The sequence below is a fragment of the Lepisma saccharinum genome, chromosome 10 (assembly GCF_977018435.1).
Source record: "Lepisma saccharinum chromosome 10, izLepSacc3.1, whole genome shotgun sequence".
NCBI lineage: Eukaryota > Metazoa > Arthropoda > Insecta > Zygentoma > Lepismatidae > Lepisma > Lepisma saccharinum.
Window position 1 is genome coordinate 53,317,490 of NC_139238.1, and position 25,867 is coordinate 53,343,356.

Sequence of the window (25,867 nt, forward strand, 5' to 3'; positions counted from 1 at the left end):
TTCATTGGGAATCCTACAGAAATATATAATGATGTAACTATTGTGACTATTATGACGAGTGTCTCATCTACGATGTTGTATGCAGCAGAAAGTCACATATAAACTGTAACAAAAGTTCGTGTCTAACAGTGACGTTAAGTTACCTTCACCGTGACGTAACAGCAGGATGAGAGATTCGAGCTTTCAACAGGAGAAACACTAAAATACTTAGCTAGAAATGATCATATATCTAAAATAACATTCATACACATAACTGAGTTTATAAATTATGATTAAAACGTAGAAATGTTGAGAATTATTAGCAACTAGGAAACCATGCATTTTCAGTGTAAATTATAAATAAAACTGCGCATGACAACTACAATTAGTGAAGAAATCAAACAAATTGAGTTTAAAGCTATAACATACTTTATCACTTGACACGCTCTAATGTCGTTTCCGATCTCATTGTTGTTGCATCGAAGAGGGAATTTTATGATCTGCTACATAAATGAGTGAAATGTAGAAACGTTTCTCTCAAAACTCGCTTATTAGAACCATTTGCACCTGCCATGAAGACATATCGAGTAACGAACATCGCTGAAGGTGTTGAGTCAGATGAACAGAAGATTACGAATCATTCTAATAAGTAATTAGAATATAAATACTGATATGAATAATTTGGCTTCATCAAATTGTAGTCTTATAATTTTTGTGACTTTGTTTGTGTCTATGAATACGTGCTCACGATCTATGAAGGCGTACCATCGAAATCCTATATCATTAGAGGCCAGGAAAAACAGAAGTGAAAATGCAGATAATATGGTTGTTTCAGTAAGTAAAAATGTATTTTATTTGTAACGTCACCACGACAAGTTGTCTAACTAGATATATATAAATTAAGTTTTAGTGGTCTTCAATACTGAGTTCCGAACATGTAAGAGCAGGTAAACATTTATATTATTTTTAAATAATGATTAAATTTGTCAACGTATAACTAACTATACTCCATGGTTAACAATCTTTGCTGACCAAGGCCTGCCAAGTGATCTTTTTCATTTGGTTATGCGTAGTAACCGTATCGCCGAGTTCTATCACTCTTGTTTTCATGATTTTCATAAGTCAACTGGTTTGTACTATTGCTTTTCAATAGCTCCCCGTTTTTTTCCTTACGATTCTGTGTAAACACCAATATTTTGGGGCTGCTTCTTAGGGTCGAACATAGGACCGCTCGCAACAAAGGAAGCAGCACTGACTATTCGCTAGAAATCAGCTCATATAGTAACTCAGGAAATATTAATTTTTATATTATTATCATAATCTAGTTTGCCTCTAGCTGTAGGTATCGAAGTGTAATACTTCATTGTTCAAAGTTCGTTATCAACTGTATGGAGTACAAGGACATATTTGCAACACATGCACATTTGGCTTCACCAAGTACGAGGTTTGGAAAGAAAGTAGCTGCAACATTGAGGTCATGTTGCTAGTGGGCATTATCAGGGCAATGTAGTGCATCAGTGCCAGACTGTGAATATTGCATACAACCATTGGAACATGGAATATCATCATCCTACGGTGCTGAGGAAATGGTGGGTTTCCCAAACAGGTGTTTTTCATGACAATCCCACCTGTCGCTATGTTGCCAGACTGAGGTATTAGGAACGGTGGGAGTACAAACTAAAGGAACTCCGTCCTTCGAGCAGAACTGTCACTGGTGCCTAGTGTCTTCCAGTAGTATGGTAGAGGAATAAAGAGATGACAGGAATGGAAAAATATGTTGGTTTTGGAATAAATGCACTGTTATAATGCATATGTTATCGCAACCTTACTTTCCTAGTATAGTTACGCATACAGATGAACATATATTCCGTTTAGTATATTTTTCAGTTTAAGTCAAATGTAACAGCAACGTTTATAAGTGAGAAGTTTCTTGATGTTTCCCATTAAATTTTCGAATCATCTCTCGTCCCTCCGCAGTGGCGAAGTGAAAACGGCCTCACCATGTAATGAAGAGGGCGCCCGGTACGATCTCCGTAGAGACAAGTTGTGTAGTGGTTCTATTCTAGCTTTAAATTGTAGATCCAGTGCTAATTAGTCCATTTGAGTATAACGTTGACTCAAACAACGAAACATAGGAAAGTAAAGATCAAATGGAGACATGGTGAAAACAAAACAAAATGGTGGCTATCAGTTATGACAGGGGTTTTCGAACATTTTTCAGTCGTGGCTCTCCTATTCTTTCAAAAACTGTACGCGCCTATCCTCAATAATAATGTTTAAATACATGTTGCGTAACCATGAAAGATCAACACAAAATTTGTTCATGTGTTTATTTAGTGTTGTCCGTGCCAAAGGGGAGGCCATGGGGACCATGTCGTCCTCCCTACCTCGAGCTATTTAAAATTTTAATTTGAACCTCTAAAAACATACGAAAATAACGTTGATGATTTTGCAAGAATTTAATATTGTCCTTGCACAAATTAATGGGGTGTTTCTGGAGAGAGACAGGCTCCAGAAGCCTACAGTCTGCAATATTTGATAATTTAAGTTCCATAACCATTGATACCAGACGTCCATACTTAGTCCATTCCTTTTAATCCAGTCCCGACATTTTTCGTCTCAGCTCGGACACTACTTGCTGTAAAGGAAGTATCTTGCCACACTTCAGCCATTGTACTGTTTCCGTAGGACTATCCTGTAGAAAACTTTGTATATTTTTGAAATAAATTGTTTGAATTTATTATGTGCCAAAACAGTTGTTTGACACTCCACAAATAGGAATCCCCTGATTATTGAATGGTTTCTTCGATTACAGTATCACTAATGTTTCACATTAATTTGCTTAGAGGGGAATTTTGTATATTCTTTACAATATGGAACTAAGGTTCCTCAATCACTGTTATACAAAACTAACCATGTGACAAGGGCATTTAGCTCTTCACCCTCAACGCAAGATCTGGGGTCCCTTTTCACCACCACTGTGCAGAAGGATAAAACAGAAGTTTTCTTTCTGCAGCATCAGTGTTTTTCTGCAACTGATGTCGATTCTGCCTATGCCTTAAGGTTAATGAATATAACGTAAATAGGGGAATCCACTTCACAGCAGAATCCTTGCTTGATATTTTTAGCAAAAAACTGCCTGAAGTACTTTTAACAAATACTGTTATTTTTCCAAAATACTCAAGAAATTAAGTACAATATTATTTTAGAGATTCTGTCAATCGGAATTTATTTTATTATAACTTTACTCTTCTACTTGTAATTCTCTTTAACATAAATACACAGGGATGTAATCGTACGTACAACAATGAAAACTTTCACAGCGTGAAGAGAACTTCAAAGCAAGAACATTCGCGTTGAAAACAAACTACATTTGCCATCTCACATGTATGCAACCCCATTGAATAGCTCTTTGGTTGCCATTGACATTTATTTTTCTATCGAATGAGATTCTAAGAGCGAAAATTCGCCGTAGAAAATATAGTATGCCAGCAGAGACACTGCAGGGTGAAGTCATATATCTTAGCCGTTTCCTTCAGATAATTCATTCACAGGGATCGCACTGACCTACGAGAAGTCAGGGAAGTCAGAAAAAACAAGATAGGAGTGAGAAGGTCGTTGGAAACACAGGAATTTCATTAAAATCGTTCAAAACCTAAGACAGTCATGGAAATCCAATGATTTTTGTTTGCCAGAATTGGTAACCGAAAACATATTTAGTTTTTTCTTCTCAACAATCTTCCTTTGGGTGCAATATTGCTTAAAAATGTTCGTTTACTTTATTTTTCATTTATTTTCAGACATATTGAAAAAACTTGATTTGTTTAATTAACTTACAAAGTTGAAGTGTAACTCTTATTTATTAGCAAGTTAAATAATTATAAAGTGGTCTGCAAAGTTATGTAAAACACCAGAAAAAGTCAGGAACTAAGGTTTTTCAAAATGGGTGAACCCTCATCTATCACCGCACACGTATATGTTGATTATATTATAAGCTATTTGATTTTTTTGCATTAAAACAATTGTGAGTTTTGTAAGAGATGTTTACAATACACAGGATTCCTGAAATCTATCCATATCATACATATTTGTCACGTAGTTGCATAGTTACACACCAGTTAGAAAATGTTGTTCTTCAAGGATTCGTAGCATCGAAATGAGCAAACTTCTTTACACACCCTCCGCCATACATATACATATATAATATGTTTACAGCATTACAACCTCTCCAGAGAAAAATTATAAAATCCGCCTATGGGCCTGCTCCTCCTCAAAAAATCCTGCTAAGGGTCTGGTTGGAATACTTCTGTTCACAGAAAGTGGCACGTTCGTTTGAGTTGAAGTCCAGTATCGGGTCCGGCAGTACAGCCGAAGTAAGTGTTCGTAAACCAGCAGTGTTGCTTACTATCAAACATTTTAACCACATGCAGGGAATTTTGTGTCTCTCAGACTCAAAGAAAAAGGGCTAACGGAAAGATTGCAGAGTAAATGTGAATTAAGGGGACTGTTCACGCCTACATTGAAAGTTATGTAAATGCGAAAAATTCGTGAAAAATACTTTGTATATTTAAAAAAAAAAAATATATTCTTTTTATAGTCTCTTCATCGTTGCGAGTAGCCGAAAATGGAAGAAAAGCAACACTAAATAAAAAAGGCAATTTGAATAAGCGAGGAGGAAATAGTACTGTTTGTTTTAATTGCTGAAAATGATGCAAACAAAAAAAAATAAAAAAAAAATTTCTTATTTCGGAAAATTGTTATCCTAGTCCGGGAGAAGGCTTGAAGAATATATAAACTCCTTCCACATCCACATTGGCAAACAATCGCAAAGTCGGCACAGAATATGCGATGGGAAAAATTTAAATCCGAAGCAAGAAGAGTTTGTCACAGCCAGGGAGTCACATGACACACGCACACATCAGTCAACCAGGCTATTAACAATAAGTCAATGGGGAATATTTGTAAAATTAAAATTGTCGGTCTCTCCTTTTTTACACGTGCATGTTGGTTTCGTAATTGAGCAAAAAATAGAATTGTGACTCGTAAAATCACTACCGGCTGAATGAATTTCTCCGTAGATTCCAGAATAATGACTCTTCATTTTCTTTAAATAAATAGTTTAAAAATAATATAATATATGTGCCGTCACATAGCGGAATCCGCTATGTTGATGGACCCTCGAACACGATTATCATTTAGGGTTGGAAACATTCACCTTCCACAAAAGCACGACTTCGCAACGTTTTCCTTCATTTTCATGCACAAGCTTGACTTGTATCCTGTCAGCAATGTGCACAGCACACAAACACTTCTGATGAAGCGTATTGCTTTCAAATGAATGTACCTAACGAGAAGCGACATCAAAAGTTTCGAGCTGGACAGGAAAAGATGCAATCTTATGGATAAATTATTCGAATAGCTTGATTTCTTCACCGTGGTTTGTGGCCATGTCGGATAAAGGCCAGCTTTGTAAGCAGAAATCCTAAGCTCGAATCCCCGTGTCTCCAAAATATTTTTTCTTACCAAATGGGTGCTACGTAATTATTTTATTCTCGTCACACCAATTGCAGCCTGAAACTTTGTTATTGTTTGCGTGACAATAAGAAAATATGTATTAAAACTACTACTCGTTCAGAGAACGTGAATGTTACTCGAGACTACTTGAAATTGAGATTTTTTAGTTGCTGCTAAGCCTCGATATTTACAAGAAGTGCTAAAATTGAAAATTGTTGTGTGATTAAACACACCGTTAATATTTTCAAGAAGAAAACCACTGAAATTAATTGAGTAAGTTGTGAGGAACATCAGCAGATGTATTTTCAGATTTTCCGTCATTCACGTGTCACTCTCCTCGTTTCATACAAAAATATATATTTATAAGTGGCCCACTCGATGAATGCTCGCACCTCAAGAGGAATTTTGAGATTTGAAAGAAAAAAGCGTGGTCCAAATTGTAAAGTCAAGACGTACGCAGATTGTAGATGTTATTATTATAAACAAAACAGAATTAATCAGTAACTACAATTATTTACCTAAACATCACTCATATGGCACTTAGAATAGAGCTGTATAATATGTCTTTTGGATGATTAGCTGTTTGAGTTATTTTATAGTGCACGAGTAAGTGTTTGGATAAACCCTCTCTTCTAAATCTGTAATTTTGTAAACGTCAAGGAATATAATTTGATCCGGTTGCAAGAGTTATTACTAAGAATTAAAAAAAAAACTACTTTTAACTACAATTATCGACCAAAATTGCTTTCAAGTAGTGTTTGTATAAAAATAAAGCACTATATTCGGCGACTATATAATTCATAAGTCCTCCTCCGGAGTCGAGCGGGCCAGTCTCGCATGGAACGCGTGAGTGAGCAGACGTCGTGCGCGCTGCTCCTGCATAAGCGGTTACTTTCCATTCGCGTGGCAACTTTTGTGTCCTGTTGAATAGAACCAGTTAGTAGAATGGTGCTTCGGCGAATTAATACCCTGAAATTAAACTTTCGGAATGTTGCAACTAGACCCTCGACCTTAGACTTACATCGTTGGATTAACGACACGTTGCAGCTAACGCCAGAACAAGTAGTGAGTATAGAAATTGATTTGTATCATAAGTGTGTGTTCCTGAAATTAACTTCGCGAGTGCTTGGTGAACGTTTGATACAGAACTCAAATGGCTGTGTTAAATATCACGACGATACCGATGAATATAGTGTTGACATGACGTGGGCAGATATGGATTATGTGACGGTCCGGATACACGTTGTACCCGAGGAACTCAAAGATGACGAAATACGTTCAGTTTTGAGCCAATATGGCAAAATTATTGACAAAATTTTGGACGAAGTGTACACGGGAGAACATATTTATAAAGTTCGAACGGGACGAAAAATCTTGAAAATGTCATTACGTCACCCGATTCCCTCGTATGTTACAATATGTGGACAACGGTTCTGGGTGACGTATCTTGGTCAGGAACGCACTTGTGCTATCTGCGATTTGGGGGGACACGTGGCTGGGAAGTGCCCCCAACGACGTCCTGTTGGGCCTGTGAAGAATCCTACCCTGTATGCTAATGTCGCCAGATTTGGGCCCAACCAGATCGATGCCACTGAACCAGTGATGTCGGCAACCTTTACGAACCTATCTGCGCAGCATACCGAGACCGACACCAATAACTTGGATCGCGCTTCGACTTCGAACTCCCCCCCAAAACAGACGGAACAGCTACTAGTTGAGCCCCTGAGTGAGACCGTCGACGCAAGTGAAATGGAGGTGATAACGGAGGAGTCAACAGACCAGAACCAGAATGCAGAAGACACCCCCATACTGGAACCAGTGAACATGGATCTCGAGCAGCATGCCGACACGTCGGTCGATTCGTCCGACGGCACGCCGGAGCCAGATCCGGGGATATCCACCCCCGAGATGATGGATGCTACAATGAAGATGGAAGGTGCGAACAGTGAGATGCCTATGCCCATAGATGCCGGAACTTTGAAGTCCTCACAAGCTAAGGAAGCGGAATGGCAACTTCAACGCCGTCGCCAAGACACCTTTGAGCATCGCCAGAAGAAACGCAGTACGTCGAGATCGCCGACCGCGTCGAAGCGACCTCACCCCAAACGAAATAAGGCAAGGAAACCGGCAGTAAATACGACAGTGGGCACAGGTACCGGTGATAGAACACAGGATAATAAGTAACTTTGACAAAGTATATAGATAGTAGTAATGGTAGTAGTGTCTGTTCTATGGTGTCTAGTTCTAATATTTGTAACCAATAACTTAAGTTCTGACAACTCAAGCGAGTGTTATAAAACATTAATGCAATGCAAGCATATGGAACAGGAAATAATTTATCACGTGGCTACCATAAATATCAACAAACTTTCATCTGAACTGAAACGAAAAGATCTCATAGACTATATACGTTCTTATAATTTAGATATCGTTTGTATTCAAGAACTAGGTATAGGAAATCTTGATATTGGGTTTGATTATGTAGTATATAATAATAGTAATCATAACTCAACGGGAACGGCAATTATAGTTAGAAATAGTATTACAGTATCAAATGTACTATACCATCCATCAGGTAGAATAATTTGTGTAAATGTGGGTGACGTGTGGATATGCAATATTTATGCTCCGTCAGGTAGTGACGCACGAAAAGAGAGAGAGGAATTTTTCAATACTCAAGTAGCTACAGCCCTCGGTGGAAATATACAACATATATTGTGCACGGGAGACTTTAACTGTACGTTAAGGCGAGAGGATCAAATCCCTGGTTTTAATACTTCACCAAGTTTAAACATTTTAGTGTCTGGGTTTGACCTAATAGATGTGTGGCAAAGGAAACATCCTAGCGAAAAAGGATATACATACATTAGAACAAATACTGCTAGTAGACTAGATAGGTTTTATGTAACAAAAGAACTGTTCTCGCATTCCACAAAAATAGAGGTACTTCCAAACTGTTTCAGTGATCATTTAGGTGTCCATTTAGATATAGCTTTAAATATCCCACACGTTCGGAAAGGAAGAGGTTATTGGCGATTAAACCTTCAACTACTTCAAGATGAAGCCTTTCGTAAGGAATTTGAGGAACAATGGGGAAAATGGGAAGCCATGAGTCATAGACAGACGGACTTCATAAAATGGTGGGACTCCTATCTAAAACCCTCAATTAAATACTTTGGCATGCAATACAGTAAAGGAAAAATGGCGGATTTTTATAAGAAGTATAACTTTTACCATGCAGTTTTGAGAGAATTAGCAAACAAACTCAAAACAGATCAAACTGTTCTGAGTGAATATAAGAAAATACAAGCGGTCGTCCTGAGAATGTACAACCAAAAAATACAAAGATATAATTATCTAAGCAAATTAGTAATGTTCGATCCCAAAGAACAACTTTCGCTGGCGCAAGTCCTAGGAGAAAGACGCAGAGAACAACGGAAGTTGATAACAGAGATCGACGATGAAGGAGGAGTAAAACTTACAAATACGAAAGACATTCAAAGACATTTAGTAGATTACTTTTCCAATAAATTCAGTGACACAAGTGCTGACAAGGAACAAGGTTTTTCCGTTATTGAAAACTATATACCAAGAGTAACAGAGGAAGAAAGGGATTTCCTCCAACAGCCCTTTACAAGAGAGGAAGTGGAACTAGCTGTAATGGCCGGCAAACGCAATCGCGGTGGAGGCATAGATGGCTTACCTATTGAATTATTCCAAACATTTTGGCCAGTGGTACAGACCATGCTGACGCGATGGGTAAATGAAGTTTTCCGACAACAACGCATGGGGCAAACGAGCCTGTTAGGAGTGATGGTACTCGTGCCGAAACCAGGACGACTCATCTCGGCAAAGAATTTTCGCCCGATAACACTCTTGTGTGTGGACTATACAATATACACACGACTGCAACAATTGGCGGAGAAATTAATAGGACCACAACAATTCATCTTTCGAGCGCATGGTGCAATTTTTGAACTGTTAAATACATTAAGAGACGTTGTGGCACTTCAACAACAGAAAGTTGGATCAAAAGCAGCAATCCTGGCCTTGGACTTTGCAAACGCGTTCGACACAATCAAGCACGATTATTTCTTTACGTTGTTAAGAAAAGTAGGATTAGGAGAAAAAATTGTATCTGCTATTCAGTTGCTTTACACAAATGCAAGAGTACGCCTTAATGTTAACGGGACACTGTCAACGTCTTTCCCACTGAAGCGATCATTAAGACAAGGGCGTCCATTATCACTCTTTGCATTTGGCTTAGCAATTACACCCATTGTACGGTGGATGCAAGAACAGGTGCGGGGAGTGGAAGTCTACAGAAAATCGTTTCGAACATTCGCGTATGCAGATGACGTAACTGTTCTGATAAATGATGACAACGACTTGCAGAAGTTACAGGCTATCTTAAAAACAACGCAAGAATTAACAGGGTTAAAAGTAAACGATAAAAAATCCAAAATTTTGCAGCTAGGAAAAAACCCAATAAACTGCTATCAAGATTCACCTTATGATATTGCGAATGAAGTGACAATCTTTGGGGTAGTGTTTTGTTCAACGATACAAGAAATGAAAAATAGAACATATAGTGTGGTGATATCAAGATTACGACATGCAGTGTTTGGTGATAAGCGAAGGAATATATCCATAATCTCTAGAGTGACTTACAGCAACGTGTTTCTTCTTTCAAAAGTATGGTATGTTGCTCAAGTATTACCACTACCACCAGCAAGTGCAGCAGAAATACGACGGCTGGTCACACAGTTCATATGGCAGTCCCATGTACTTAGAGTGGCCTATACCACTTTGTGTTTACCATTAAGAACAGGTGGACTAAATCTAATGAATATTGAAATACAAGCACAGGCTCTCCTCAATCATAGAAATATTCAACTAGCGCTAAAAGATACGCCGAACTTGACCGGATATATACTCCATGCCTACTTAAGAGACATCGAACTTACAGCACCTGTATTACTGCCAAAATTTGACAGTGATACAAGTTATTTCCGTCCAACGGTATTAGAATTTGTGTATCTTTTGATAACTAGTCCACAAATACAGACTGAAGCAATTACAGTGCAATTATTGTATCGTCAACAGTGCGACAGGCTCAAGGTCAAACCCAGAATAGTGAACCAGCAACCTAGTATTAACTGGTCGAATGTATGGCGCAACTTAACAGCAAAACATATTCCAGCCTCCGTGCGCTCGATATGGTACTTGGTGATTCATGATATAATATTAACTAAAGAAAGAGCATATCGGATTAATCTAGAGGCAGAACCTAATTGCATAACTTGTGATCAAGTAGATACCCTCAGACATAGATTAACAACTTGTACTAAAATGACAGACAATTGGAAATTCCTCTGCCGCTGTCTCGGCAGTATATGTAGGAAACCTCCTGCATATTTTACAGTGGAACATCTCCTCTTCCCAGATTTTATGCTTTTCCCGTTAAGAAAATTACAGGCAATACAGTGGCTATTAGCACACTACATCTATTATGCCTGTACACCAAAAGGCATCATGTGTAAACAAACATTGTGCGAATACTTTCAATCAGTTTACTTACAAATTGAGGCCGATGCCCGTACATATTTATATGCAAACTATTTAAGAAATGTATTATTTATAGGAATGTAAAACATGGAAAGTTAGGTAAAAATGTAAGCAAAAAATAGAGGTAATTATGCAAGATATTAAAAAAAAAAAAAAGAAAGAAAAGCGGGTTAAGGCGTTCACTCGTCTTGAGATCGTTCGCTGCGGGACGGCGTAGGTTCGAATCCGGCTCTGGTCGGAATTTATTCGGCCTACGTATAGGGCCGGTGGCAACCCACCATCGTGAGGAAATTGGGAAGCTCCGAGTGAGTGAGCGTAACCTGGTCAAGAAGACCTACAATAACGGCTGGGGGTTCGTCGGGCTGATCACCCATCACCCCAACACTGGTCTGAGACCTCCAGGCTATAACAGGTGACGGCGGAACAGTGTGGGAGGGAGACCAGCAGTCGGTAGGTAAGCCAAGGCCCGCCATGGTGCTGTAGAGCTGTAGGGTTATGTTATATAATTCATAAACATGATGGAAAGTTTTCCTGTCTCTTTTTTATCTAGGAATTTGGATTATTTCATTTTTATGTTGTTGGAAAATTATTTTTGTTGTTGTTGTTTCGACATTTAATTTTATAGTTCTCCAGATTTATCGTGAGCTACATTAAAAATTGATAAATTCCGTTACATAAGAGAGAGACTTTCGTATGTTGTGTTGTATATTAGTCCCTTGTAAGAGAGTGGCTCTGGGTTCGATAGCAGGTGGCAGGCACATAGTGGTTCAGATTTCACTTGCAACTGTAAGTTCCGTCCCGAGTATAATTGAAGTGTGAGTGTGACGTGTCCACAGACTTTTGCCCCTTTTTGAATACAAAAATCACTTTGCCACTTGCCCCTATGAAAATCAAGAGATATTTGAAATAAATGTATAAGTTTTCCTTCTCTATGTAACCTCTAAAAGCTCAGAAATATAGGTCCTCCGGTTAGCACCATATGTTTTTACATCTGAATGTTTGCTATTGAATTGAACGTTGGCGGTTTTCAAAATTACATATTATACATCGATGGCCAAAATAAACCGAAATATCGAAATCTACTTTCGAATCTTGCTACACTTCACTGTTTACCGCGTAAATAAAGAGAAGAAAAAGAATCATATCCTGAGAGGGTTCGAACTCGCGACCCTTGCAGTTTGTTAATTCATACCAAAGCAAATTGAATTATTTCTGCTTCTCGGTCGCAGAGAAGAAACAGCTGGATTGACAGGTTAACGAAACTACGTGACTGGTGCTTATATTACTCGAACACGGCGAATACTAGACCTTGGCAGTCTAAAGCAGCTCTCGCGAAAGCCAACAGACAAGAGGAAGCTTTTATTCAGATAGTTCGTAACAAGGAAACAAACATTCCATGGAATGTAACGTCGAATTTAATTAAAACCAAGTCATACGATAAGTTACCCCAGACGTTACCTGCGTAGCATAATGTGTATGGAAACGACATATTGTCCCTTTCATCTCTCTATACTGCAATGGTTGTATTGCTATTAATATTAGATTGCATTCCGGATTCAGCTGTTTCGCTCAAATTGCACCTCGAAAAGAGAAGTATGGAGAAGTATAATAAGTAAAATATAAGAAGAATAATTCAAACAGATAATTATCCAAATTCATATTTTACAGCTCTATTTTAAGTGCCCTATGAGTGATATTTAGGTAAATAGTTGTAGCTACTGATTAATTCTATTTGTTTATAATAATAACATCTACAATCTGCGCACGTCTTGACTTTACAAGTTGAATCAGATTTTTTTCTTTCCCATCTGAAAATTCCTCTTAAGGTGCGAGCATTCATCGAGTGGGTCACTCGTAAATATCTATCTATGCATGAAACGAGGAGAGTGACACGTGAATGACGGAACACCTTAATATACATCTGCTGATTATTGTAGATTAGACACACACAGGAGATGTACTACGCAGAAATTTTCAGCGAAAAATGCAGGCTCGACCAGGACTCCAACCCGGGTCTCTGGCATACCGTGCCATTGCTCTACCCACTCTTTTTATTATTATCATTACTATTATTACAAATTACATTTTATATGAGCATGGTTAAAAATAATATACCTTCTTTTTTATTCATATACAACCTTTAGGAAATTTGCATAATTCTTTCTGTTATAAACAATTGGCCTTTTCCGAAAGTCGCACGAGTTTAACGCGTTAAACGAGTTATGGTAACTGGCTGTCCTATAAGTGCTTCCGTGCGTTTCGTGAGTTTCATTATGCTGTCCCAAAAGTAGCATTCCGTGCGTTTCGTGCAAAAACGAGATTCACCAAACTCACGGGCCAGGAGGCTGGTTTGTTATGTGAGAATCGTCTGCTCCTTGCAGACAAAGCGCGTGCTGATGGATTCAAACTGCACTAGTTCGGAAAATGAATTATAATTTTAACAGATAGCGATATGAAGGCAGATGCACAAGATGAGTATGCCTTAACCGTTCTTGGAATGCGATTAATATGAGTAATAGTGCCCAAAGTAGAGTTTATTTATGCCATTGGGACATTCCTTCTGCTGGACGCCATGTGGAAAATTTCTCTAAAACAAAATGCTGCACCTGTGCTTTCGCCTAGAGTGTCCCATAAGTCTGTAAAATAACTGGTTTCACCAGATTCACGAGCCCAGTTATTTTCGTTGAATGCGTTCGTTTCGTTAAGACTTTCGGAACGCACCCACTAGTGTTTTCCATTAATTCTTGTTGTAAGAAATCTTTAAAATTACATGCGTACTTGCAGTTTAATGTATAGTAAATAGAATTGCTAATAAGCCATTGTACTGCATTCCATTTGGTTTTAGGATAATACTTAAAATCTGGTACTATTACAGTCTGTGTCGTATAATTAGCTGTTGATGTACGACATATTCTACTTAACATGTTTCGTAATTGTTGCCACATGGTACTTGCGTGATGACATTTAGATATTCTGTGTTCTATTGTATCTTCCTCATTGCACACATTACATAATGACGTGTCACTGAATTGATGTGGATGTATTTTACTTTTGGTATCATATTTATCAGTCCTCCTCCGTAGCGGGTTAAGGCGGAATTTATTTGGCCTACGTATAGAACCGGTGGCAACCCACCATCGTGAGGAAATTGGGGAGCTCCGAGTGAGTGAGCGTAATCCGGTCGCGAAGTCCTACAACGGCTGGGGGTCGGTCGGGCTGACCACCCGTCCCCCTAGTCTGGCTGCAGATCTCCACGCCCCCTTGGTGGCTCGTATGGGAGGGAGGCCAGCAGTCGATAGGTAAGCCTTGGCCCAATATTGGGCTGTTGCGCTATTGGATTATCATATTTATCAAGTACTAACAGGTACCATAAGGATTGAACCTTGTTAGTTAAATGTTTCGCCCAAACATTCGTCCATACTAGGTTCCATTCCTTATTGGGAGTTTGTTGCTCTACTTTCGTTAACTGCGTATTTAGGTCAAGTTCCTGGCGATACAAGTTATTGACTTGTAGGTTCCCTATCGTACTTCCTGCTCTCAGTCTGTACACACATTCTGCAATAGAAGGTAAAAGATAAGCAAAGTTTCTCGGGATAGCTGCTGTGTGCATTGGCAAGGTCAAGGGAATTTTATTGAGGATCGATCGTAGTACTATCGCTGTGTAGCTATCTGGTTCTTGTATAAGCATCTGTAGATTACGCGTGTTGAACAATGCCACTGCTTTCCATTCCAGGTGCATTAGTCCCAATCAACCTGCCGTTTGCTGTTACATTGCAGTGTTATAAGCCACTCTGAAAACCTGACATTGCCACAAGAAATACGTAGCTAGCGATCGTAAACGTGTTGCAAAAATTCTTGAAAAAGGGAAGAGTGCTGCAACAAACCAAACTATTGCGAATATTTATCTGTTTAAGTAATGCACTCGTGATATAAGCGATAAATTTCTTAACACATTGGTTTTAATCAAACCTTGTATGTTATTTGTTATTGTTTCAAAATTTATATTTATCGTCGATTGTAATTTATTATCAAAAGATATCCCAATATTCTTACTTTATCTTTAGTTACAATTTCACGTCCATATGTTAAGTTTGTTTGCTTCCCCAGTGGCAATAAATACGATTTTCTATAATTAATTTTTGCACCTGATATTTGCATGTATTCATTTAGACAGACTATAACTTCCTCAAGCCCGACCCTGTGGCCGAGTGGTTTGTCGACCTCCGTGGCGAAGTGTCGACCTCCGTGGCGGAGTGGTTAGCAAAGCGCTTACAACGCCAGAGGTTCTGGGTTCGAGTCCCGGGTAAGGCATGGGTATTTGTGTTCGTCCAGTTGATAAGAAACAAAGGAAAATGTAAGAATTGAAAAGTGTAAAAGTGAGAAAAAGAGTGAATGGTGGGGGATACCTCCGTGTAGGGGGTATTTCCTTTTAAAAAAATTAAAAAATAAAAAAAGAAGAAGAAAGTGGTTAGCAGAGCGCGCTACAACGCAAGGGTTTCTGGGTTCGAGTCCCGGGTAAGGCATGGGTATTTGTGTTCGTCCAGTTGATAAGAAACAAAAAAAAATGTAAGAATTGAAAAGTGTAAAAGTGAGAAAAAGAGTGAATGGTGGGGGATACCTCCGTGTAGAGGGTATTTCCTTTATATATATATATATAAAAAAAAGTGGTTAGCACATAGCGCTGCGACGCCAAAGGTCCCGGGTTCGAATCCCGGTCGGGCTTGGTTGTTTGTGAATGTCCGTTCATCAATTTCATCATTTCATCACTCATCCCCCTCTTCGCAAATTAGCCAAGAGGCACAAAACGCGAAGTAAAATAAACTAAATCAATCAATCAATATAACTTCATTCCGCGACGAGGCGAGGTAGAGAGCAGACGTGTCTAGCAAGCGCTCCCCGAACATTCGTCAAGTAGAGTAGAATCAACACGCGGAATTTAGTTCCTACAGACAGGTGAATATTATATTAACAGCAGAGCGAGCAGCTCTGTATCAGTGACGTTAAGTGAACGTATGTAATTTCTCAGACATGCCGGTCAAAAGGTTAAACACTTTGCAATTTTCCTTTGCAAGAGTGCAGCAAAGACCTACCACGCTCGCCATTCACGAATGCCTGAGAGATGTAGTGAAATTGTGCGTTGCGGATGTTTTGAGTATTGAAGTAGACTTCGTAAAACACCAAGTGTTTGTTAAGGTAAGCACCGAACAATTTTGCAAGGAAATAATAGCACGTAGTAAGGGAACTTTTGTATTCTCAGACGGCACGGGAGAATATGATATTCCAGTACACAGAGCAGACAAACCTGTTACAATCGTTCGTATTCATCTAGTTCCCATGGAATTACCAGAAAGTGCCATAACAACTGAAATGTCTAAATACGGAATAGTACAAACAGTACGAGATGAAGTGTATTCCACCTCCCTCCCCTATCCAGTCAGAACGGGCAGGAAGATAGTCCGTATCATTCTACAAAAACCGGTGCCATCTTATATTATGTTAAATGAAGAGCGTTATTGGACTACGTATGAAGGGCAACCCAAACTCTGTTTTAGATGTAATGCACAGGACCACTTACATCATGAGTGCCAGCATAGAGTGGCAAGGTCGACACGTACTACAGGATACGCTGCAGCGGTGGTTAATACACTCCCCAGTTCTTCACACACTCATACGGAATCAACTTCTCAAGACCAGAATACCAGAAGCATTTTACCAGTACCGGCATACCGACAGGCTACACCAGATGACCACAAGGAACAACACGAGCAGATGGTAGTCACTGAAGACAACGAGCCCAAGGCAAGTACTACGATTCCCAAATCCCCACAGTTAAATCAGCAAGAAGATAATGCAAGTGATGGTAACAAGGAAAGTGTGCACGAAAGTGCAAGTGAAAGTGTAAGTGGGAACGAATCTATAGTCCCAATTACTCTATTCGAATTCCCGAATCAAGACCCCCAAATCCCTACAAGTTCGATGTTCGCAGAAGCAGAATTTTCAGAACCTACCCCCAGAAAAAAAAAGCTCACGATCCGTCACGAAAGCGAGGAAAAATGCTACAGATCATATGACCTTACGTCCGAAGAAACAAAAAAAAAAAGGATGACGTGGTAAGTACAGCAGTAGAAGTACAGCTTAAGTCCAAGAGTGAAAACCCTATTCAACCGACCCCTTTTTTAGGAAAAGAGGAAAAAAGTTTAGAACTAATAGGGGCAGGGACACATAAACCAAGTGATACAGTAATGCGTACAGTTCTTGTCTGAGGTAGTGACGAAGAGATATGAGTGAGTCTGCCCAGCGTCAAAAGTGGAACAATTGCAAAGCGTAAAGTACTAATAATTATTAATGCATTGCTTAAATCACATCCTTGCATCCATAATGTATATATTCACACTAGCAACGATTAACCTTAACAAATTACAAAGTCAGAATAAACTAATGGCGTTAAATGTGCAACGTCCGCGCGCCGGAGCACTGCACACTACACCACGGAGCGGTGCAAAAGTGTACCCATATATGCTAGCTTGTAGCCAGCCGAAGACATGGACTCAAAGTATCTCAGGGCTTGCGGGGTTTAGTATGGAAAGGTCAAAGGTCAACTTGTAAAAGTTTATTTATATTTATACACGCATGTAAATAACCTGTTTAGCACATACGCTCTTAAATCCTCCTCAGTGAGGTACCTGGGCAGTATTAGTATTCTTATCTAATTTAGGGGGGAACCAACTAGTACAGGTAACCAATAGGAACCTTGGTAGCCGTCACGTGCCACGCCGTCTGGGGACAACATGCGAAAGCGTCAATAGCGAGGGACGGGCCAAGGGGCCCGCGGTTTCACAAAGGTGTTGGTGTGAAAGGACGCCGCAAAGTCAATCCAGCTACGACAAGGGAACGGTTCGGTCCCTTGGCATGTCCAGTCAGTAGCAAGAGACGGCAAGGTACAAAGGGTAGGTCTGGAAGCACCCAGGAGACTTGGGCTTGGGCCGCCACGACCCAAGGGTAGCACATCAAGCTCTTATGGGGCAGACCAGGTAGGTAGGAAAACTGCTTTTCTTTTCTCCTCCTTCCTTCTCAAGGAAGCTATTGGATCCTGGTAGGGGAAACTTCCAGACTAGATCTGGGAACCAGGTCTTTCGCAGTCGGCATCTGGCAGTCGACTGAGCTCCGGGCCTCGCTGCTTTGTTTATATACTGTTTGGTGGCAGCACTGAGGCGGGTGGAGAAGATCGGAACTAAGCCGGCTGCAGCGTTGCAAACTCCCTTCAATTCACGAGATGCAACTCGTGCGTTATAAAAGATCAAGTTTAGCATTGTAAAAACCACTAGCATGTGGCGATGTAAACTTAACACTTGTGTGCTAAACTGAACACGTTACATTAAAGAAATTACAAGATAAAGAGATTCGACAATGCAAGTTACAAATTAAACAACAATTACTGCACAAAAGATAACTGAATGCGTAAACCACGCAGGGTATTTAGCATGCTTTCTTTAACCAAAACGTGTGTGCCATAACAATATATGCTTCATGCTTAACAACAATGCACTCAAAATTAGATAAAAGATAAATCAAAAGCGTAAGCCTCGCAGGGCATTTCTCAAGCATTAATAATTATATATGAAAGAATATGGCTATCACGCAGGATAGCTACATGTGATGACCACGCAGGGTCGTTACAAATGATTTTTTGACACAGTCGGATATTGATATAGCCTTCCTACAAGAGGTAGGCATTGACAATTTTTCATCTTTGGCCAGGTACAATGTTCATAATAATTTTACTGCCACATATCAAGGCACAGCAATAGCGGTGCATCAAAGAATTGATTTACATAATGTTACCCTCCACCCATCAGGAAGACTAATAAGTGCGGAATTATGTCCTTTGTTTTTATGCAATGTATACGCGCCTTCAGGAAGTCATAATAAGCATGAACGAGAACATTTTTTTTCTACCATCCTAAGTCCAGAATTAACATCGCATACATTACATGCGTGGCAGGTGACTTCAATTCCGTCCTAGATAGGCAAGACCAACAACCTGGTTATAATTTTTCCCGGGCACTCTATGAATTAACAAAAGGTTTGTAGTTACAAGATGCATGGAGTTGTAAACATAGAGACCAACCAGGATTTACACATTTTACAACTCAAAGTTCTTCACGCATTGACCGATTTTATATAGCGAAGGGTTATAAAGAAAATGTACATAGTGTAAGTGTGTTTCCCGTTTGCTTCTGTGATCATAGTGCCTTAATTTTAAAAAAAAAATTGGAACAAAACAAATCATGTATGGGAAGAGGATACTGGATGCTAAATTGTTCAGTATTGGCAGATAAAAATTATGAACTGCTAATAAAAGACACTTGGCTAGAGCTAGTTAGGCGTAGATCACCCATTAAGACCCTAACAGACTGGTGGGAATTCATTGTAAAACCAAAATTTCGTTATATTAGTAAAATGTATAGTATCGAAAAAAGTAGAGATTTTAACAACATGTATAATTTCTATTATGCCGTGTTACACGATTTACAAAGTCTAGCATTACAAGGTAATGTAAATATGCCTTACATTAACGAGATGAAATCAAAATTACTCTCTCTACACCCACCGAAAAAAGAGAAACATCGTAAAAATTAAAAGCAAAAAGTTATCTTTGGATAATGATGAAGAGGCAAATTTATATCATATTTTACAAGAGCATAGACAAGTTAAAAGCCACCTAATAACAGAGATAACAGATGACACAGGAGAGATTACAACTAATCCCAGAGTAATTCAGAGTACATTCTTACAATATTATTTAAAATTAATGGGTCAAGCTCATAATCTCGTAGAATCCGATTGGGACTTTACGAACCAAGTGACAGAAAGAATAACTGAAGAAGAGCGAACGGAAATTAGTAAACCCTTTACGAACACCGAAGTAAGAAATGCAGTTTTCAAAGCGGCCAGAAATAAATCAACGGCAGAGGATGGCCCGCCCTCAGACTTTTATCAAACCTTTTGGAATCTAATTGGGGATGTTTTCACTCAATGGGTCAATGATGTATTACAGAGTGGGAAATTAGGGTCCTCAAGTCGAACAGGAATAGTGGTTTTCGTTCCAAAAAAAACGAAACCTAAAGTGGTTACTGACTACCGCCCGATTACAATTCTAAGTAGCGATATTAAGATTATCAGCAGATGCATAAAGATCCGCCTAATTCCTTACATGCATAAACTAATAGGGGACACACAATATGCATGTAATCCTCAAAGAACAATTCATCATTTATTACAAACTATACGTGATGTAATTATTACAACACAAAACCAGCAAGTCAACAAAGCAATTTTATCAGTGGATTTCTCACAGGCTTATGATAGAGTTAGTCATAAATATATGTACAGTGTTTTAAGGGCTTTTGGTTTCAGAGATACCTTTATAAAATGGATACAAATTTTGAACGGAGACACTAAGTTAAAGCTAAAACTTAATGGGCGTCTTACGAAAACATTTCTAATGAAACGAGGTGTTTTACAAGAAAGTCCACTCAGTAGTGCATTATATGTATTAACACTGGTTCCCTTACTTAAAAGATTACAAGAAATAAATGAAGGCATTTCTGTCATGTCAAAAACGATTCAAGTTAGTAGTTATATGGATGACATTACGTTATTGTTAAATAACGAAAGGGATTTGGAGAATGCACAAAAATACTTGAAATATTTCGAAAATGTCTCGGGTGCAAAGCTAAATTTAAACAAAACGTTTTTGTTACCTTTGGGAGTCAACAATTTGTTTAGAAATAACACTAGTGTACGTGTAGCACAGAAAGTGAAAATACTAGGTATAACATTTGATGTCGCTTCTCGTTAGTTACATTCATTTGAAAGCAATACGCTTCATCAGAAGTGTTTGTGTGCTGTGCACATTGCTGACAGGATACAAGTCAAGCTTGTGCATGAAAATTAAGGAAAACGTTGCTAAGTCGTGCTTTTGTGGAAGGTGAGTGTTTCCAACCCTAATTGATAATAGTGTTCTAGCTTCCATCAACATAGCAGATTCTGCTATGTGACTAGTAACCAACGGCACATATATTATATTATTTTAAAACTATTTATTTTAAAAAAAAGAGTCATTATTCTGGAATCTACGGAGACATTCATTCAGCCTGTAATGATTTTACGAGTCACAATTCTATGTTTTTGCTGAATTAGGAAAACAAAGTGCACGTGTAAAAAAGGAAAGTCTGACAATTTTAATTTTACAAAAATTCAATTTACTGTTAAAGGTAAATGAGAGGAGAACCATTGACTTATTGTTAATAGCCTGGATGACTGATGTGCGTGTGTTTATGGGGGAGGGGTACCTCCTCTCATGTGATTCCCTGGCTGTGACATAAACTCTTTTTGCTTCGGAATTATATTATTTTTCCCATCGCATATTCGGTGCGAATTTGCGATTATGTTAGCCAAAGTGGATGGGGAAGCAGCCTTCTCCAGGGTTAGGATAACACTTTTCCGAAATATATATATATTTTTTTATCTTTTTGCATCATTTCCAGGAATTAGAACAGAACTATTTCCGCCTCGCTTATTCAAATTGCTTTTTTTTATTTTTTCGTTATTTAGTGTTGCTTTTCTTCCATTTTCGGCTACTCGCAACGATGAAGAGAGACTCAAAAAGAACACCCATGCCCAGGCCAAATTTGAACCCGGGGCCCACGCATTCTAACACATTGTGATAACCACTTCGGCACGAACGTCAAAAATGCGTTTTTAAAAAATATATACAACGTATTTTTCACGGATTTTTGGCATTTACATTACTTTCAATGTAGACGTGGACAGTCCACTTAATTAATATTTACGCTGCAATCTTTCCGCTAGCTCTTTTCTTTGAGACTGAGGGACACAAAATTCCCTGCATGTGGTTAAAATGTTCGATAGTAAGCAACATTGCTGGTCTCCGTACACTTACTTCGGTTGTGCTCCCAGACACAAAGCTGGACTTCAACGAGTGTGCCACTTTCTGTGAACAGAAGTGTACATGCGCAAGTAATGAAAATATAATCTTTGTCATTAATACAATTGGTGTATCGAAACAGCATATCAGCAATACGATACTCATGAGATAAAAAGGATAAACACAGACAGTAAGAAAAGTTGGATAAAAGATATTAAAAACAGGCATACAGCAATGTTTGAATTTTCTCATTTAAATGTAGTCATGTATCTTCTAACACCATCCTCAATGTACGAAAGATTCGAGTTCTTTCATCTTTAAATCTTTCTCTTACAAAACAGCAACTTCCTTTTGAAGGCTGACACCTTCTCTGAGAGGTGGTCTGAACATTCAGTTTGTGGAAAATATCAGAAAGGTACTCCAATTTCTGTACAAAGGCACTATCAATGAAGCTTTTTACATTGGTACGGTTTCTTCTACAAGTTACAGTACGAGTGTAGTTTTATATTTCACTTAAATTAAACACGGGAGATGACATTGCCGATGGACAACCAACGTCAGGTGCAGTAATACTAGGGACGTTCAATATATAAGTTCCCCTGTGCTATAAAATATTGTATAAAGCAATGCCATTAAAAAGAAGCACATGGTTGACAAGCACCATCATTCGTCTATAAGGAACAACAATCGATTCGTTATCAGACGTGAAGGCGCATGCACTCCAGGGCGAAAAGTAAATGCTTGTTCGGAAAACGCGGGCTCGCGTCATAAGGAGTTCAGAAACATGGATGCTAAGGGCGTTCTGCTGATGGACTTTTTGGAACAAGGAAGAACAATTAATGCTGACAGTTATTGTCAAACATTGGATAAACTGAAAAAACACAATTCGACATAAGCGACCAGGTCTCCTGTCAGCTGGTGTCATTCTTCATGACGATAACGCTTGCCCCCACTCAGCAGTGCAAACACAACACAAAATTGAAGTATTGGGATTGGAACTGCTGCCCCACCCTCCATACAGCCCCGATTTAGCGCCGAGTGATTTTCATCTTTTTCCGGTGTTAAAGTCTAAATTGCAAGGTTACCGTTTCGAAACAGATGAAGAAGTGAAGCGGAATGTGAGAATAGTGTTCAATAGCCAGAGCCCTGATTTTCTTGCAAAGGGTATGGACAAATTGGTGCAACGGTTTGACAAATGCCTGAATATCTATGGGGATTGTGTGGAGAAGTGAGGAAGGATCCTCCTACACATGTATGTATAGTTTTCTAATATATCTTAAAAACAAAAATTTTTACAGCATACGGAAACTTATATATTGAACGACCCACGTAGAGAAGAAGAAATTGGTATTTTTTATATTAATATATTTTTGAAATTTCATAATTTTTTTATTTCTTTTTCGGAATTCACGCGCTTCCCCTGCGAAGCTTCTACGCCTTCCCAGGGACGCCGCACAGTGTAAATATCACTGAGTTATAAAATCGTTACAATTTGATGCACTAATGTTTGCAGATTGTTAATTCGCTTGTAAGAGAATACAGTCATTGGTGTGAAGCTGTAGTGAGCACTCATTTACAAAATTGAATGGCAATGAATTGTCAATAGATTGATATAAATGAACCAAATGGTAATGTCAAAACCGTCACTCTTAAATGGTCTGATCCATATCGATAAGGGGCATTCCATTGTCACGGGTGGGACAAGCAGACTACATTTTTTGTATTAAAATATCTATTTTACTGACAGTAAATCAACATTTTTATTACAGTTTCTGTGCAATGAAATATGAAACGTAACCCTGATAACGACCATTTGATTAATTTAACAGATTTGTAGCTATAAGTGAACAATATTTTGTCACGGGTGGGACAGACGAAACACTACCTCTTCACTTAATAACAGATTTGTTTTAATTTCTGTGAATTGTCAAATTGTGAAAAATAAATTATTTAAGACGAAGAGGGAAGGTAATTTACCTTTTGATATTATAGTGGAGTTCAAGAGGAAATGTAAGAGTCAGAGGAGAAATTAATTGATTTTTGGTGTCACGAGTGGGACACAATACAAAACACAAGTAAATCAAAAAGTTAAGGTAAACTAACAATATGTAAAATACCTTCTTCCTTCTAACTTAATTATATATGATAGTTGAATTTCTCTGCAAATGACAATTTTAGATTAATTACTCACAAGATAGGATAAAGTTAAAGCATTGCATTTAAGACTAAAAATTAACGTTCGGGGGCACTTTCACATGGAATGTTTCATATGCATGTTCAGGCATTGAAAAGTATTAAAAATGGCAGGCAAGACGGCAACGAAAAATTGAAAAAAGGGCAGTGTATGTTGAAAAAAAGGCAGTCAAGTTTCAGAAAGAGGCAGTGAAAATTGAAGAAGAGGCATTAAAAATTGAAGAGAAGGACTTAAATTCTTCTTAAATCTTAAAAAATGTATTTACAAATAATAATTTGAATAACAAGGAAAGTTGAAAAACGAAATCAAATAGAAGAAGAGAAATATAATTTTAAAAAATGCTTTGTCGGAATGACAAAAGAGGCAAAAAAGGCAAAAATGTATGAAAAAGGCAGCGTAAGGTGAAATAGGCAAAAAATGGCAACATAATTCCTTGTCGGAATGACAAAAGAGGCAAAAAAGGCAAGAATGTTTTAAAAAGTCAGTGTAAGGTGAAATAGGCAAATCAAGACAACATAAAGTATTGTTCAAAATGTTAAGAACCTTCGGATCGGTGTACTTTTATGCTCAATTTTTGTCTACCAGCGTCGGAAACGAATAGGCATTTTGCCTAAAATCCGGGCTCTATTCATAAGTATATTCATAATTATTCCTAATATTTGTGACTTCATTGTATGTGAGTTGTAATTGTAAACTTCTCTGTACTTGATTGTTACAATCAACACGAACGAATAAAAACACCGAAATCTTATAACTACTTGTTGGATGCATCATCGGCTTCAGAACTACTTATGTGGTACGAAAGACGAAGCAGTACATTGAAATGAAAGCGCAGTTGTAATTTGCAACATGAGTCAGTGTTCAAGGTTTGTACAATTAAATTCCAGCAACGAAATCTAAAATCCCTTCTATGTTTTCATTCAAGATATTTTGAAATACCGGGTGGCCAGAATTAAAGTTGCCCAACTCAGAGCCTTCTGTAGCCTGTTTGAGGTATCATAGAACTCTGAAATTTGGTGAATCCACAATGCAGACCATGGGAAAGAGGATGACGATAATAAAAAAATATAGTTCATTTTCCGCCACCAGGTTGAAATGTGGGCTGTACTTCCATGATAGGTTGTAATAATGACGTAAACTGCTCCGATTGGTTAGTATTTGCCTTTACCTTGAAATGTTGCAATAAACGAAAGAGATTATTTTCTTGCAACTTCCAGCCACTAACAAATGTCTTTCTAACTCAGCTATATCACTTAACGTGATTATTTGTACGTACAACCCATCATGGAAGTACAGCGCCACATTTCAACCTGGTGGCGGAAAATTGAACTTTTTTATCGCCATCCTCTTCCCTATTGTCTGCATGGTGCATTCACCAAATTTCAGAGTTTCTACGATGCCTCAAACAGGCTATGGAGGGCTCTGAGTTGGGTAACTTTAAACCTGACCACCGGGTAGGTACGAATCTTGCTGTTGTTCCTAATTTAACCATATTTACGGGCATATTCTTTCACTTCAGTATGGTACTTATTTATTACAGTAATTGCACAAGGGCCATATTTTCTGAGCATCCTAGCAGTCTAGAATTTCCTTTCTCAGCTTTCCTTCCAACTGTGAATGAATGAGGCACTGGCTTCATACTTACTTAAGGTATAAGGAAA

At 38.5% G+C, this 25,867-nt stretch overlaps 1 protein-coding gene across 1 annotated transcript in view; it reads left to right on the forward strand.

Annotated features, from left to right (window-relative positions):
* The first annotated feature begins 510 nt into the window (after positions 1 to 510).
* Positions 511 to 25,867, forward strand: part of LOC145994106 (uncharacterized) — a 58,198-nt gene continuing 32,841 nt past the window's right edge. Inside the window, exon 1 of the mRNA XM_083130193.1 lies at positions 511 to 813. Within this exon, the coding sequence (XP_082986319.1) occupies positions 652 to 813 (162 nt within the window). The 5' untranslated portion in view covers positions 511 to 651. The remainder of the gene's footprint in view (positions 814 to 25,867) is intronic.